At 43.3% G+C, this 15,995-nt stretch overlaps 1 protein-coding gene across 3 annotated transcripts in view; it reads right to left on the minus strand.

Moving 5' to 3' along the window:
* Nucleotides 1–15,995, minus strand: part of fbxw11 (F-box and WD repeat domain containing 11) — a 174,809-nt gene that overhangs the window by 57,532 nt on the left and 101,282 nt on the right. For all 3 annotated transcript variants that reach the window (XM_033030006.1, XM_033030005.1, XM_033030007.1), the window contains one exon: nucleotides 15,044–15,134. In XM_033030006.1, coding sequence (XP_032885897.1) covers nucleotides 15,044–15,134 — 91 coding nt within the window. The remainder of the gene's footprint in view (nucleotides 1–15,043; nucleotides 15,135–15,995) is intronic.

Here is a 15,995-nt window from a genome sequence, read left to right on the forward strand (position 1 = left end):
ATCATCATTAAACACGGGTGAGGTGCCAGATGACGGAGGGTGACTAATGTTGTACTTCTGTACGAGGGCTTCAAGGAAAAGCCTGGGAAGTGTAGACCAGTGAGCCTAACATCTGTGGTAGGCAAATCACTGAAGAGGATTTATAAGATATAAATGCTTGGATTGACTGAGGCTGATTAGGGATAGTCAGCATAGTTTTATACATGGGAGATCATGTCACGAATGTGATTTTTGAAGAAGTAATCAAAAGGTTGACGAGGGTAAAGCTGTAGACGTCACCAATATGGACTTCGACAAGGCTGTTCTGGAAGGTTAGATCCCATGGAATCCAGGGAGAGCCAGTAGACTGTATAGAGAATTGGCTTCACGGAAGCCAATGATGGGTAGAAAGTTGTTTTTTGGACAGGATGGCCATGACTCGTGATGTGCCTCTGGGATTGCGCTGGCGATTTAGATCAGCGATTTGAATAAGAATGCAGAAGGCATGATCAGCAAGTTTACACATTTGACTCAAGTGGGTGGCATCATAGATCACAAAGACAGTTATTGAAAATTACAGCAGGACCGTGATCAGTTGGGCCAACAGAGAAGGTTTTGGCCTTCATCAATTAGGGTATTGAATATAGAAGGTACACAAAAATGCTGGAAAAACACAGCGGGTGCAGCAGCATCTATGGAGCGAAGGAAATAGGCAACGTTTCGGGCCGAAACCCTTCTTCAGACTGATGGGGGGTGGGGTGGGGAGAAGAAAGGAACAAGGAGGAGAAGGAGCCCGAGGGAGAGATAGGAAGGGGAGGAGACAGCAAGGGCTAACAAAATTGGGAGAATTCAATGTTCATGCCCCCAGGATGCAGACTCCCCAAGCGGAATATGAGGTGCTGTTCCTCCAATTTCCGGTAGTGCTCGCTCTGGCCATGGAGGAGACCCAGGACAGAGAGGTCGGATACGGAATGGGAGGGGGAGTTGAAGTGCTGAGCCACCGGGAGGTCAGGTTGGTTAATGCGGACCGAGCGGAGATGTTCGGCGAAACGAACGCCAAGCCTCTGCTTGGTCTCACCGATGTAGATCAGCTGACATCTAGAGCAGCGGATGCAATAGATGAGGTTGGAGGAGATGCAGGTGAACCTCTGTCGCACCTGGAACGACTGCTTGGGTCCTTGAATGGAGTCGAGGGGGGAGGTAAAGCGACAAATGTAGCATCTCTTGCGGTTGCAAGGGAAAGTGCCCGGGGAGGGGATAGTACGGGAGGGAAGGGAAGAATTGACAAGGGAGTTACGGAGGGAGCGGTCTTTGCGGAAGGCAGACATAGGGGGAGATGGGAAGATGTGGCGAGTGGTGTGGTCACGTTGGAGGTGGCGAAACTAACGGAGGATTACTTGTTGTATGTGACGGCTGGTGGGGTGAAAGGTGAGGACTAGGGGGACTCTGCCCTTGTTGCGAGTGGAGGGATGGGGAGAGAGCAGTGTTACGGGGTATGGAAGAGACCCTGGTGAAGTTGGGATGATACGTTAAAGTTGTGTCAAATGTTGGTGATGCCTGATTTGGATTACTGTGTTCAATTTTAACCACCTTGCTGTAGTGTGGGAAGGATGTCGTTAAGCCAGAAAGACTATTTAGGATTTACGGGGATGTTGCCAAGACTTGAGGGCCTCAGCTATAGGGAGAGGTTCAGCAGGTTGGGACTTTATAAGATCATGAGGGAAATCGACAGGGTAAATGCACAGAGTAGGTGAATCAGGAATCATAGGACATAGGTTTAAGATGAGAGAGGAAAGAATAGGAACCCATGGGCAACTTTTTCCACAGAGTGGCGGGTATATGAAATGAGCTGCCAGAGGAGATAATTGAGATGGTTATGTAGGCAGGATGCTGGTTTATACCAAAGATAGACACAAAATGCTTGAGTAACTCAGCGGGTCAGGCAGCATCTTTGGAGAAAAGGAATAGGTGGGGCTCCACGTCAGAACCCTTCTTCGAAAGCAGTTCTGCTTATGGATTTTGGGGAGAAGGTAAAAGTGGGCTGTGTGGGGCAGGGGAATAATAAGTTGGAGGCTGTGGAGGGGGCGAATAACTGGAAGTGATAAAATCTGAGGTAGTTTAAGATAATAGCCCGGTGGAGTCCAAGAGGCGGGGGACCGGTGGAGACGGGAGATTGGGTCATCACTGGGTGGCGAGGACTCCTTCCCATAGAAAAAGGCATGGAGGCAGAGGTGAAGAAAGAAAAGCTCTACAGCATGGCGGGCATGGAACACGTTGGGATGGGGCGGAGGGGTACAAAAGTGAGGTCTCTGTCGAGGACAGACCATTCTAAGTCGGAGGGAGGGTGGTCAGGGTGGTGGCCGGAGGTTTAGGTGAAGTACTGAGCGAGGATGATGGAGTTGAGAGGAGTCGGTGGGTGGAGTAGTCGGAGTAACCTGGTTAAGACAGGGAAGGGCAAAACAGTGGAATAATTACTAAGGTTCCCTGTAAGAAGTGGAAAGCAATGGGACCCAGAATTCTGTAGTCCGAAGAAGGGTTCCAATCTAAAACATCACCTATTCCTTTTCTCTAGAGATGCTGCCTGACCCGCTGAGTTACTCCAATATTTCGTGCCCATCATTAGTTAAGACAGGTCCTATAACAATATTTAAAATACATTTGTACAGGTACCGACATTTGGATAGGAACAATATAGAGAGATATGGGCCAAACACAGGCAGGTTCGACTAGTGCAGATGGGCCATCTTGTTTGGCTTGGGCAACTGGGGCCAAAGAGCCCTTTGCCATGCTGTATGGATTTTAAAACACTTTTTCACCATTATCCAATAGGATGGAGTGGCACTCATTTGGTTTCAGTCATAATTCATATTATGGTAACCAGAAGATCAGCACCATTTGCTTATTCTCAAGTTCAAGTCAAGTTTATTCGTTACATACACATACGAGATGTGCAGTGAAATGAAAAGTGGCAATGCTCGCGAATTGTGCAAAAAAACAAACAAACTACGAACAGAAGGGAACAAAATCACATATTCACATATTACATATTTGTGGGAGGGAAGAAATAGGGAAAAAACAGCAATTTTAAAGACACCACACAGTAAAATGGTACAGTAAAGTTAGTCCCTGGAGAGATAGGCGTTTACAGTCCTAATGGCCTCTGGGAAGAAACTCCTTCTCATCCCACACCAGCACCATAAGCTCTGATATACGAGGCACTATCCTGGCTCTCATCTGCATGCTGCCATCTCAAAACAAGCATCCAAAATACACAGCCAGTTTCCACAGGAGCAGAAATTTGCTTTCACTGGTTAGTAAGCACCCAAAGCCATTACTTTTACTGCTCTCCATCACCAATGGTATGTCAGACATTATACATGACATCTACGTGCTGGGAGGAAAGGAGAGTGCATTTCTGAACTCCGGACCAAAACACAAAGTACCTCCTTGCACATGATAGATTTGGGTGGAACTTTATATCCTGTTCATCGGGTTCAATTCCTTGCCTGTGCTGATTAAGTGCACTAATGTAGATGCAGTACACATGGATTACAACAACATAAGGTGCACAGTGTGTAAGAAAGAACGGCAGATGCTGGTTAAATCAAAGGTAACCACAAAATGCTGGAGTAACTCAGCGGGACAGGCAGCATCTCTGGAGAGAAGGAATGGGTGACATTTCGGGTCTGAAGAAGGGTATCCACCCGAAACGTCAACCATTCCTTCTCTCCAGAAATGCTGCCTGTCCCGCTGAGTTATTCCAGCATTTTGTGTCTACCTTCAACATACGGTGCACACATACATTGCCGATAGTAAATACATACCACATACAGTGCCCTCCATTATGTTTGAGACAATGACCCATCATTTATTTATTTGCCTCTGTACACAATTTGAGATTTGTATTAGAAAAAATCACATGTGGTTAAAGTGCACATTGTCAGATTTTATTAAAGGGTATTTTCATATATTTTGGTTTCACCATGTACAAATTACAGCAGTGTTCATACACAGTCCCCCCCATTTCAGGGCACCATAATGTTTGGGACACATGGCTTCACAGGTGTTTGTAATTGCTCAGGTGTGTTTAATTGCCTCCTTAATGCAGGTATAAGAGAGCTCTCAGCACCTAGTCTTTCCTTCAGTCTTTCCATCACCTTTGGAAACTTTTATTGCTGTTTATCAACATGAGGACCAAAGTTGTGGCAATGAAAGTCAAAGAAGCCATTGAGACTGAGAAACAAGAATAAAGCTGTTAGAGACATCAGCCAAACTTTAGGCTTACCGAAATCAACTGTTTGGAACATCATTAAGAAGAAAGAGAGCACTGGTGAACATACTAATCACAAAGGGACTGGCAGGCCAAGGAACACTTCCATAGCCGATGACAGAAGAATTCTCTCTATAATTTAAAAAATCTCCAAACACCTGTCCGGCAGATTAGAAACACTCTTGGGGAGTCAGGTGTGGAATTGCCAATGACCACTGTCCGCAGAAGACTTCATGAACAGAAATACAGAGGCTACACTGAAAGATGCAAACCACTGGTTAGCCGCAAAAATAGGATGGCCAGGTTACAGTTTGCCAAGAAGTGCTTAAAAGAGCAACCACAGTTCGGGAAAAAGGTCTTGTGGACAGATGAGACGAAGATTAACATATATCAGAGTGATGGCAAGAGCAAAGTATGGAGGCGAGAAGGAACTGCCCAAGATCCAAAGCATACCACCTCATCTGTGAAACACAGTAGTTGGGATGTTATGGCCTGGGCATGTATGGCTGCTGAAGGTACAGGCTCACTTATCTTTATTGATGATACAACTGCTGATGGTAGTAGCATAATGAATTCTGAAGTGTATAGACACATCCTATCTGCAGTTTATTCTACAGCAAGACAATGATCCCAAACACACTGCTAAAGCAACAAAGGAGTTTTTCAAAGCTAAAAATGGTCAATTCTTGAGTGGCCAAGTGAATCACCCGATCTGAACCCAATTGAGCATGCCTCTTATATGCTGAAGAGAAAACCGAAGGGGACTAGCCCCCAAAACAAGCATAATCTGAAGATGGCTGCAATACAGGCCTGGCAGAGCATCACCAGAGTAGACACCCAGCAACTGGTGATTGAATTGAATTGAATTGAATCCTTTATTTGTCATTCAGACCTTTCGGTCTGAACGAAATGCTGTTGCCTGCAGCCATACATGTAATAATAACAAAACACAATAAACACAAATTAACATCCACCACAGTGAGTTCACCAAACACCTCCTCACTGTGATGGAGGCAAAAGTCTTAGAGTTACTGTCTCTTCCCTCCTCTTCTCCCTCTGCGCCGAGGCGATACCCCACCGGGCGATGGCATCAGTCCCACGGTTCAAGCTCCACGGCCCGGGGGGTGGTCGAAGCTGCCCGCAGCTGTTACAACGGGTGCTCCGGAAAACAGGCACCAGCCTGTGACCTGCGAGCTCCCGACATTGTCCTCCATTGGCCCGCGGCCGAGCCCCGGATCCAGGTCGCCGCCGCCTCAGCCGCCGTAGCACCGTCTCCGCACCGGGCCGCCCACAAGGCAGCGTCTCAGCCCCGCACCAGGCTGCCCCCACGGGAGCGCCTTCCAGCCGGGAGCCGGTCCGCCCACACGGCAGCGTCTCAGCCCCGCACCGGGCTGCTCACACGGGAGCGCCTTCCAGCCGGTAGCCGTGCCGCCCGCACAGGAGTGTCTCAGCCCCGCACCGTTCGCCCTCACCGGAGCGCCGAGTCGTGCCGCTACCCGGACGTCGCCACAGCTCGAAGACGGCCAGCCTCGCGTTGGTGAGTCCTGGCTGGCTCTACCTCCGGACCCTCGAGGTCGGTCGCAGGTTGGAGGCCGCCAGCTCCGCCATTAGGCCTCAGCGCAGACGGGGGAAGAGAAGGGGGATACGACAAAAAGTCGCATTCCCCCGAAGGGAGAGACAGAAAGCTCTGTTTCACCCTCCCCCCACACACATAACACCACCTAATAACCAAAAAATGTACTAAACTAGACAAAAAAAAACAACATAAAAAGTAAAAACAGACAGACTGCAGGCGAGCCGCAGCTGTATCACAGCGCCGCCACTTCCGGATCCATGTTCCGCCATGTCCATGAATCGCAGACCAAGCAGTCATTGCATGCAAAGGATATGCAACAAAATATTAAACATGACTACTTTCATTTACATGACATTGCTGTGTCCCAAACATTATGGTGCTAAAATGGGGGGGACTATGTTTAAACACTTCTGTAACCTCTACATGGTGAAACCAAAATGTATAAAAATGGCCTTTATTAAAATCGACAATGTCCACTTAAACCACATGAGACTTTTCCTATTACAAATCTCAAATTGTGGAGTACAGAGACAAATAAATAAATGACGGGTCTTTGTCCCAAACATTATGGCGGGCACTGTACATTACTACAACTCATGCCAATGTCAACCCTTATACAATAAGTGAGGGGTCTCGACCCGAAACATCACCCATTCCTTCCCTCCAGAGATGCTGCCTATCCTGCTGAGTTACTCCAGCTTTTTGTGTCTATCTTCAATAAGTGAGGGGGTCTTTTTGCAGAGTTCGATGGCAATACATTACTGTAACTTTATACATTGAAGATTGTTCCTACTTCATCGTACAACCTTGCATAACACTGTCATCGGAGTAGTCTGTGGGGTTAAACTATAGACTCCTATGAGGGGGCTGGGTCTTTGCAAATATTCTATTAAGCCGTTTTCTCTGTCCCACAAGCTGAATGGAAAAGTTTTCAAGTGGTTTGAGGGACGAGGTAGGAGGGATAAATGGAGATAGAGGGGTGGAGATAAAAAAGATCAGAATATAGTGGCTTGGTGAAGATAAATGTTCTGCCCCTCATTCTACAAGAACACAGTATGTCTCTTTTTTGACAGTAGCTGAGCATTCATTTGATGGGTGTTATTATTTGAGTTCACAAAAACATTTGGGCTTACTTTTGTATTATTTGCTCATTTCTTTTCATACAGATTTTCACATTATCTGTAAATAGGTTTTTTAACTTTCCATTTTTAGCCTGCATCCACGCTGTTTATGAGTCTTATTTTTCATCAGCTTCTTTTGTATCATTCTGATTTTTATGTTAGTGTTTTGTGGGGGCTTAGTGCCCTTATTTTCACCCTAAAGGCAACTGTGCCTGTGATTAAATTATCGCCGCATGTGGTACGCCAGATTCTGATTCTACTAGATTTGCTGCACGTTGTCCTTTAGGTTCCCAAAGTTAGCCCCTTAACATTCAAGTATTTTTACACTTAATATCTCAGCCATTTCTGTTACCATTCTCAACCCGATTCCTGTTCTCCAAATGCTGGCCCATTAGACGTGGTCCACGTCCAATTTTATTCCCCAACACTGCTTCCTTTTTCATTGACACATAAACATACGAAGATAAAATGGAAGCGGCACAGCAGTTGAGTTGCCGCCTTGCAGTGCCAGATCCTGACTACAGGTGCAGTCTGCATGGAGTTTGTAGGTACTCCCTGTGATCACATGGATTTTCTCTGGGTGTTCCCGTTTCCTCCCACCTTCCACAGACATGTAAATTTGTAGGTTAATTGGCTTCTGTAAATTGTCCCTAGTGTGTAGGATAGAACTAGTGTATGGGCGATTGCTGGTCGGTGTGGAACTGGTGGGCCAACGGGCCTGTTTGCACGCTGTATCCCAAAACTAAACTAAACTAAAATGGCCAGAGTTTCATTTCACACATATTGCAAGTTCACGTATATTCCTTGGTGCCTTAGCGGCCACTGGGAAATTTTCCTGATTTTTTTGGCAGCGTTTTCAACCCCTTACCACTTGATTTATGGGGTAAAACTTCTCTAAAACACATTAACAATGGTGTAACATGGAAAAATCATCTGCTTCAACTCCATTGACGGTTCTTATTTATTCACTGCATAACTAATAATACAGGCCCCATTTCCCTTGAAACTGCGTTATTTAAGGATAATACTCAAAACACACCATCTTTTTGAGGTTGGTGACCCCATGACTAATGCAGCTGCTCATGTGCGCCTTGACTGCTTTGCCCTTAGAGATCAGGGTCACGGTTACTTTCTGCTTCCTTGTCTCAGTAATATCCTGTGCTAATGCTGAATGCAGCCACATCTTAAGTTTGCTGCCTGCCACTACATTGAGGTCATCCAAACCCCACAGTCAAGGACGGACTTCATCTATTTTTCCTTCAATATATGGGTTCAGGCATCAGCATTTCACTGTGCGTAGAAATTCAAATGTCCTGCATGTGAAACTTTCAAGAGATCTTCATGACAACTACCTTGATGTACATGGAGCACACCACCATAACCCTCTGACCTTCCTCTCCCAAGTCCCATCTTTGTGGCATCCATTCATTCATTGGAATCAATCGCCTCTAGCGAGGAAAGTTTTTCTCATGTTGCTTATGCACTGCAAAGGACTTCACAGATCGCACCAATCAGTTAAGTAAATTGAAGTCACTGCAAAAATGTGCACTACATCAATAGGGAATACCATGCCAACACAGCATTATATTGGGGAACCTGACAAATATTATGTTAAGCTTATATTTTAAGTACTTGCTCTTTGTTACATTCAGCGATTTAGATTTATTGCCAAATGTACATCGAAAAGCATTGTTTTGCATGCTATCCAATCAAATCAGAAAGTACGACACACAAATACAATCAAGTATAACTTGTCAATTGGTAGAGTGAAGGCAAAGATACAGAGCGCAGAACATTATAGCTCAACAGTTCAGGAGACAAAGTCCAATATCCCCAATGAGGTAGAGGAGAATAAGACTGTATCCTAGTTTATGGGAGCACCGTCCAGAAATCTGATAACAGAGGGGCGAGAAGCTAAGTCAAGGTAACTCAAGAAATAAGCTACCTTAACAAAATAAAAAGGAACAATTTCTTGATCAGGATGAGTCGCGGAAGTGGGAACATGAGAATTTTTAATTCAAGTCATGACCTTAAAGTCATAGATCAATAACCACAGAAGTAATTGGTGAATTCAATGAGAATTAATGTACAAACAGCAATGCCGCCGAATGGAGTAGTCACTGGCTGTGACTGAAGAGAAAAGATGCTGTCTGGGCTGCCACGTGACCACCTAGAGGCTAACCATAAGACACACACACAGGTCTGATCACCCTGCGGTGGGCCTGCCTCGACTGAGGGTGTCTTGTGATAAAAGGCCGAAACACCCAGTGACGTTGAGGTACACAATTTTAGATGTGTCTGATTGGTAGCAAATTCACCTAGTGGTCATCCCCAAGAATACCAAATGTCAATCGTAGTGAAAAACCTTAGGGATTGTAACATCCAGTCCTACTAATCAATCTGTGGAAGGGCTCAGGTTTTACTGGGTCTGCAAGGTAATAACCCAGCTGTAATCAGTTTCAGAATTTGGCACAAGAGTCAAGGGTGGAATGGCAAGCCCTTCCAATAGGGGAAGCTATAGAACGAGAATTTATAAAACATTAGGATCATTGTTCCCTGTCATCCTATGTTACAAAAGGTTAAAAAAGCTTTACAATTTAATCAATGCAGGATTGTGTTTTATGCTTTAAATAGTTTAAGAAAGCACAAATAGTTATGAAACAATTTGCTTTAACGAAGCTCATCACATGATAATCCACAGTTCCTGGAAATCTGAAACAACAAAATAGAGCAAAACACACAATGCTGGGGTAACTCAGCGGGTCAGACAGCTCCTGCGGAATGAACAGATATTTTGGATTATTTCCATTCGGGTCGGCAATGTTTCAGGTCAGGACCCTTCTTCAGACCGACTGTAGTAGGGAGGGAGCAACTAGGGTATTGCTGGGAACAGCCAAGGGTTAATTTCCATACAACAGAGAGCATGAAATGTTGAACCAAAATATTTCCTTCCTTTTTGTATCAATATTTTAGGTTTTTTTAGTTGATTCCATTCGGCGGGTGTGCCAATTAGAAACACAAGGGACTGTAGATGCTGGAATTTGAAGCAACAAAATCTGTAAGAACTTTGGATCAAGCAGCATCTGAGGAGTGAAAGGCACAGTCGATGTTTCGGGATCTCTTCACCTGGACTGGCTGAGTATTTTTTTGGAAGATATAAATTAATTCTATATTAAATGGAAAGGTTTTACAAAAGTATGCTTAAATAATTGGCTTGATATATCACAAGGTAGCAAATACTCATTGCATCTGCTAAAATTCTGATGTTTAATAGGTGCAAAATGTGATTAATTCCTAAGTGGCACCAAGGGCTAGGTGAAGATTGGATCTGTGGACACAAGAGACTACAGATGCTGGAATCGTGAGCAAAAAAAAAAAACTGCTCGAGGAACTCAGAAGATCAGACTGCATTTGTGGAGGGAAATGGACAGGCAATGTTTCGGGTCAAGACTCTTTAGACTGAAGATTGGATCAAAGCTGACAATTCAATTTGATTTTTAGCCAATTATTGGGTATGACTAACTCTGCTCGCGTCCTTGTAATATTTCTTGGCACATCCAACAACCAAGTCTTGAAGTAAAAGGAACATGTTCCTACATATTCAAACTGATTCTAGAACTAATTCGATAAATCTCCCTAACTATGTAGAGCACCAAATTTACCTTGGATACAAGCAGGAAAAAAAACATGCTGGAGGAACTCTGGTCAGGCAGCATCTGTGGAGGAAATGGAATTTCAGGACCTTTCTTCAGATTGGCCATTAAATGTTATTCTGAAAGAAACTCTTCCAAAATTGGTATCTTGCCTTTAACCCTCCCACCTATACCCATTTTAAAAGGAGTGGACGATAATAGCTAACTGAATAAATAACATAATTCTAGAATATAAAAGCAGACTTATCATGCAACAGGGAGACACAGGTGCACATTTCAATCTCATGACTCGATGTAATTCTATTTAACCATCATTTGGTTTCAAGCATTGTAGGAAATTTCATGAAGTTTTTCGCAACCAAAAAAATCCCACTGCACTGTAAATGAACACAGCAATGGGAAGAGAGCCCACGCTTCACAAAGGAGGAGAGGTGTTTTTTTTTCTGTCAAGCGGAATTTAAATTGGCAAAGGAAAGAAAACAGATGTTAGACAAAGAAATAACATTAGCTTAGGTTAAGGAAATCAGTCCTGGGTGGGCAGGATAGAAAGAAATGGATCCTAAACATTCAAACCTCAGACACCTTTTGGCATTCTTTTTTTTATGCAATATATTTATAGAATACCCAAGGGCTTCAAGATACATTACAATATAGGACTTGAACTATTTCATCAGGTCATTATTCATGATGAGGAAACAAGGATGTGTCATTTATTTAATGTACACTCACCATGAACACCTAGACTATAGCCATCTACTGTCAATCACACATTTTGAACACAAACTTCCTGGCAAGAGAAAAGAAACATTCTCACTTTCATGTCTGTTCCAAAACTACACAGAACAGATACTCTACAGCATGGGAGAAAATATACCAGACACAGGGAAACTACTACCACATTCATATGGAGGCTCCAGTGCCAAGATCAGAAATATTTGTTCATTCTTCATTAGCAAAGCCAGGATCATGGATATTGATACAGATTTTAAATCAACCAGCTTTGAGATAAATTGACTTCAATATTAGTGCGTAGGAAGGTCAGACAAGGAAAAGGGACAACCACCCATAATGTGCCACGTAATTAAAGAGGCTGCCAACTGTCTCTGACAGTTGATCACATTAATGGAGGCTTAAGTCATTGCTGTGGGATTTAAAAAAAGTTGTATGACATCACTCAATACTCACAAATGTTAAATGAGATCATAGATAGTCTGTAATCCGTGTTATGCAGGAGAATTCAGAATACAACCAGATGCAGCTATCAGAAATTATATCAGATTCGGAACTACAACATTTGATACTTTGAAGGAATCCTGTACTGAAGCGTCAGCCTAGAGTTTGCACTGGAAGATCAGTCATGGAATTTATTGTTTCATGTCACCGTGAATTTAGAAGGGGAAAGGGCTACCATCCTGGTTGGCAATGACAGTTAGAACCAGTAAATTAGATCTTAATCAGTATAACTTACACGTTATCTGTGGAAGTGTATAGAAAGACTTTTGTATGTACAAAATTCAAGTTTAATTGAAAAAAGGATTTTGGTTGGATTTTGGTCCCGATTAGCCAAATATACACCACAAATTGAACTTCATAAACAACGAAGGCAGCTGAAAAAATCATAATTTTCGTTTGAAAAGAAAAATACAGCTTTTCACATATTTGATTTTTCTGTTGAATTTATGGAATGCTTGTGTAGCAGCCAAAAAGACCTTGGTTAATATCTCTGAACCACATCAAGAGTTTACAGGTTTATCCACATCATAAAAGATGTGAGTTTTACAAGGTACGTCTTAATGGATAAAATGCATTCACTTGTAGTTACAACGCACCCCAAAGCTAACTTTCCTTGATAGAACAATAAATTCCACACAGCATCAGACAACAGCTGTGTTTGTAAAATTATTAAAGTTTATTTAAAATTATAAGATTAAAGATTCATCTGATGACAAATGGAGATGGAGAGCTTCATACAATGGTTGTTATCAGCTTTTTATTGACTGGAACCAACACTTATACAACTTGGAACCTCTTCAAGTTTACTTTGCAAATGCAAGAGCTGAAGAACACACCACTCAACATTCAATAAAAATGTTTCTGTACTAATACGGTAAAAAATATTTTACTAGACTTCTCGTTATGAAACACCAGTCATACCACCAACCATCTCTAACTGGCCGAGGTGCTTAATGATCACACCACTGGTGGTCTGGGAATCAGTGCCTCACTAATAATACAGAGTTCAGTGTCTCAAAGATCAAGGCAGGGATGTTTAACATAGGAGTAAAGCTTAGGAGGGAGAACCCACCGGAAATGGAGGGTTGGGGATTCAAAGTGGTGTCGGCATATCCAGGATATGTTTGGTAAGAAAGATGAGGTAGCACAGCACAATAGACTAAGATGGAGAAGGGCAGGAGCACACCAGGCTAGAGGGGAAAGAGAGAAATTAAGGAAGGCAAAGGCAGATGGATAAGGAACAAAGAGGGTGTATGGAGTTGGTAGACGGAGGCATGCACCCATCTCCAGTGGTCACCGGATAGAGGAAATACACAAAGTGCTCGACAAACTCAGTGGGTTCGGCAGCATCTGTGGAGGGAATGGACAGGTGACTCTTCTTCTGAAACGTCACCTGTCTATTCCCCTCACAGAAAATATCTGAGATATATAGGTATGGTGGCCGACTAGGAAAATGGGAGATGCAGCGAGACCTGGGTGTCATGGTACACCAGTCATTGAAAGTGGGCATGCAGGTGCAGCAGGCAGTGAAGAAAGCGAATGGTATGTTAGCTTTCATAGCAAAAGGATTTGAGTATAGGAGCAGGGAGGTTCTACTGCAGTTGTACAGGGTCTTGGTGAGACCACACCTGGAGTATTGCGTACAGTTTTGGTCTCCAAATCTGAGGAAGGACATTATTGCCATAGAGGGAGTGCAGAGAAGGTTCACCAGACTGATTCCTGGGATGTCAGGACTGTCTTATGAAGAAAGACTGGATAGACTTGGTTTATACTCTCTAGAATTTAGGAGATTGAGAGGGGATCTTATAGAAACTTACAAAAATTCTTAAGGGGTTGGACAGGCTAGATGCAGGAAGATTGCTCCCGATGTTGGGGAAGTCCAGGACAAGGGGTCACAGCTTAAGGATAAGGGGGAAATCCTTTAAAACCGAGATGAGAAGAACTTTTTTCACACAGAGAGTGGTGAATCTCTGGAACTCCCTGCCACAGAGGGTAGTCGAGGCCAGTTCATTAGCTATATTTAAGAGGGAGTTAGATGTGGCCCTTGTGGCTAAGGGGATCAGAGGGTATGGAGAGAAGGCAGGTACGGGATGCTGAGTTGGATGATCAGCCATGATCATATTGAATGGCGGTGCAGGCTCGAAGGGCCGAATGGCCTACTCCTGCACCTAATTTCTATGTTTCTATGTTTACCTACGTAGATACATCGGCATGTAGAATTCACACAAATTTAGAGCGAGTAAGGCAGCATCTGTGGAGGAAATAAACAGGCACCATTCCAGGCTGAGACCCTTGGAAGGGTCACCAATCCATTCCCTCCACAGATGCTGCCACAGCTGCCAAGTGCCTCCAGTACTTTGTGTTTTTCCCTATGCAATGACTACTGCCTATATGTGCATGCCTATATATCTATAGGGCAAATCGCCCATCACAGGTGCCATCTGTGGAGGGAATGGACGGTTACCTGTCCATTCTCTCCACAGCTGCATGCCTGACACATTGCATTCCCCCGGCACTGTTTTGTTCAAGATTACAGCATCTGCAGTTCCTTGTGTATCCAGGTCACTGGATACAATTCAGAGCACTTCATGGACTCATATTCCCCCCCATCTCACCTAAGGGAGCTTAAGCTAACCTCCTGAAGCTCCATACGTGAGCTTAAACACTGTACATACCAGACTTGATTCTATAATAAAGTTAGCCCTTTATTTCTTGCCTAGATGATTTGGAATTGCATGCCATGTGTTTCCACCTTATCTTCATTTTCGACAAACCCCACATTAATAGAAAACTTTTCAACCCAGTATTTTAATCCTTTTAAATCGTAGCAGGATTTGTGCTTCTTTAAACATAGCAGCCGTTCATAGACACTGACTATTAGAGATAACCATTTGTCAAACAGATGCAAAATTATCAGCTAATGTTGCACAGCCAAAGCCAAACTATATTAATACTTTGTCTAGTTAGTGAATGTTAGGTTGAACATTGCCCTACTGTACCAGTAAACAGCACACAACACTGCCATGGGAGAAAGACAACATGAAGAGACAAGGATTGTTGATAAGGCAATGCAAATACATTAGGAAAAGTGGAACCGGCAGAGGAATTGTAAATCTTTCAAAATTCGGCATCCCATCACAAATTTAAGTTATAAAGACACCGACTACAATACATCTGGTTTATGTGCGATCATAAATTTGATTATTCATACCTCTATATCCTGGATAATCTTTGGGTATAATCCTCTGTAAAATGAATTTGGTGGACCATCAGCAGGCCGATTTTTGAACAGGTATTGTTCCCTTGGAAAGAAGAACACAGATATGTTCAATGTTGGAAAAGTATCAAATTAATGGCATCTTAATATCTACGTTCGTTATTTCAGTCCATTTAATAGAAGGAATTAAGGCCAGACTTGTAACGTGCACTTGTAAACTGCCAATGAGCAGTGACAATACCACCTTATGTATCGAAGATTGACACAAAAAAGCGGGAGTAACTCAGTGGGTCAGACGGCATCTCTGGAGAAAAGGAATAGGTGACGTTTCGAGTCAAGACTGAAGGGTCTCGACCCGAAACATCACCTATTCTTTTCCTCCAGTGATGCTGTCTGACCCGCTAAGTTATTCCAGCTTTGTGTATCTTCAGTTTAAACCAGCATCTGCAGTTCCTTCCTCCACCTTATGAATCTGTATTTTATTCCTTTCCCCAAGCTGGAGAGTCAGGTCCTACTAAGAACAATATCAAATCCACAGACACTGGCAGAATTGAAATTGCGCATTGGTGTTACACAATAGTTAGCAGCACAAGATTTTTAGCAGCTTAGAAACACATATCATTCAGTATTACTTCATTTCAATTAAAGTCCAATACTTGTTATCAAGTTTGTCTGCAAATACTTTCTCTTGATTTGTGAATGAAATTAACACTGAAGGCTTCAGAAAACAAAAATCAGGAATAGAAGGAATACCTATGGGGAGTGCTTTTAATTGTGAATGTTTTTAATAAAATGTGTACTGAAAATGTACAGTAAACCCTTGTTACAATAGACCATGGGGAGGGGGGGGGGGGAGAAAGAGAGAGAATATGGTGTCCGTTACTGCTAACTGTCCAGTCTAACTGAGTGAGGGATTATCATTGCATAAATTATAGAAACAAATAAA

Source organism: Amblyraja radiata, chromosome 11 (assembly GCF_010909765.2).
Source record: "Amblyraja radiata isolate CabotCenter1 chromosome 11, sAmbRad1.1.pri, whole genome shotgun sequence".
NCBI classification, from domain to species: Eukaryota; Metazoa; Chordata; class Chondrichthyes; order Rajiformes; family Rajidae; genus Amblyraja; species Amblyraja radiata.